Source organism: Bison bison, unplaced genomic scaffold (genome assembly GCF_000754665.1).
Source record: "Bison bison bison isolate TAMUID 2011002044 unplaced genomic scaffold, Bison_UMD1.0 scf7180017864089, whole genome shotgun sequence".
Classification (NCBI taxonomy): domain Eukaryota; kingdom Metazoa; phylum Chordata; class Mammalia; order Artiodactyla; family Bovidae; genus Bison; species Bison bison.
The window spans coordinates 1,132,113-1,133,673 of record NW_011494661.1 but is presented as its reverse complement, the minus strand read 5'-3'; the positions used below and the strand labels follow the sequence as shown (position 1 = coordinate 1,133,673).

Genomic DNA, 1,561 nt, shown 5'->3' with positions numbered 1-1,561 from the left:
AAGGGACTCTCAAGAGTCTTCTCCAACACCACAGTTCAAAAGCATCAATTCTCCGGCGCTCAGCTTTCTTCACAGTCCAACTCTCACATCCATACATAACCACTGGAAAAACCATAGCCTTGACTAGACGGACCTTTGTTGGCAAAGTAATGTCTCTGCTTTTGAATGTGCTATCTAGGTTGGTCATAACTTTCCTTCCAAGGAGTAAGCGTCTTTTCATTTCATGGCTGCAATCACCATCTGCAGTGATTTTGGAGCCCCCCCCAAAATAAAGTCTGACCCTGTCTCCTTAGTATCTTCTAATGTGCAACGGTTTCTCACTCCTTCCTTGTCTTTCATGACCTGAACACTTTTGAGGAGAGCTGTCAGGTATGGCCAGTCTGAAAGTCCCTCAGTTTGTGTTTGCCCAAACTTCTCTCATGATTAGGCTAGATTTACAGTTTTGTGGGGGATAATGTACAGAAGTGAAGTAGGGTAGGAATTTGATCTGTTTTACTCACTGCTACATAGCCAGTGCCTGAGAGCTTGGCCCATTATAGGCAGCAAAAATCTGTTTCCTAAATGAATAAGAGAGTGACTGATTCTGTAGAAATTATTTAGTATTATTTTGAAGTTTTCAAATGGTAATATAAATCCTACCCCATCATACATATTGTTCTGCAGCCTCTCCCCTTGAACAATGTGCCCTGAAGATCCATCTTAGGATGCAGAGAGTTACTTTACTCTTCTTTTGCTGTATTACAAATAATTACAATGGTTCTTTAGATGGTCTTCTTTGCACACGTGTCAGATTTTCCCTGTAGACCGAAAGCTAGACTTACAGTAGGCACTTTTATGTGTTAATCGATACCGATAAATAACCAACTAAAATGGCTGAACACATTTACAGTACTCCAGCAGTGCTAAAAAGTTCCCGTTGTCATCACATCTTGCCAACAAGCAACAACCTACAGAAGCGGACACTGCCCGCTCACTACCCGGACTACATCTCCCAAAAGGCACTGCGGTTCCTCGGCTACCTGGGTGAGCGTGAATTGGAATGACCAATCCCTGAGGACCTCAGAAAGGCGGGGCTGCCTCCGCTCTTCTCCGCCCTCTGGGGAGCCCAGAGCAGCGGGACTACCACTCCCATAAGCCATCGCGGACTGGCCGGCCCGGCCACCATTTCAAGACTTGGCAGGGACAACAGCGGGCCTTGGACTCCTCTTCCCGGCAGGCAGTGCGGCCCGAGGGGGGCGGAACTCCATTTCCCAGCAGACTTCAGGCGGCGGGCGCCGCGGTGCCTTGTGTGGGATGTAAGCGCGGAGGTGGGCGCGGGGGACCTAGGCCAGGTCTCTCCTTGGGATTTGGGGGGACTGGCCTAGGGGCGCCTTCCGGCGGACTCTAGGGCCCCGGGGGTATGAGCGCAGAGAGGGGGCGGGGCGGCCATTGGGAGTGCTCAGCGGGGTCCTAGGGGCTCACCTCCTTCGGGGCCGGGGCTCCTGGTGGTGTGGGGGACAGGAAGGCCCTGCAGCCTCGGCTGAGGGGTCTCTTCGATGAAAGAGGGGGAACAGATGAGCGG

The 1,561-nt window shown here is 51.2% G+C and overlaps 1 protein-coding gene across 4 annotated transcripts in view; it reads left to right on the top strand.

Annotated features, from left to right (window-relative positions):
• The first annotated feature begins 1,172 nt into the window (after positions 1-1,172).
• Positions 1,173-1,561, top strand: part of MEN1 (multiple endocrine neoplasia I) — a 6,620-nt gene continuing 6,231 nt past the window's right edge. Inside the window, exon 1 of one of the 4 annotated variants that reach the window (XM_010838010.1) lies at positions 1,173-1,295. In XM_010838010.1, coding sequence (XP_010836312.1) covers positions 1,294-1,295 — 2 coding nt within the window. In that variant the 5' untranslated portion in view covers positions 1,173-1,293. Of the gene's footprint in view, positions 1,398-1,561 lie in introns of all 4 variants that reach the window. The other 3 variants (XM_010838011.1, XM_010838012.1, XM_010838013.1) reach the window with 3 other exon arrangements.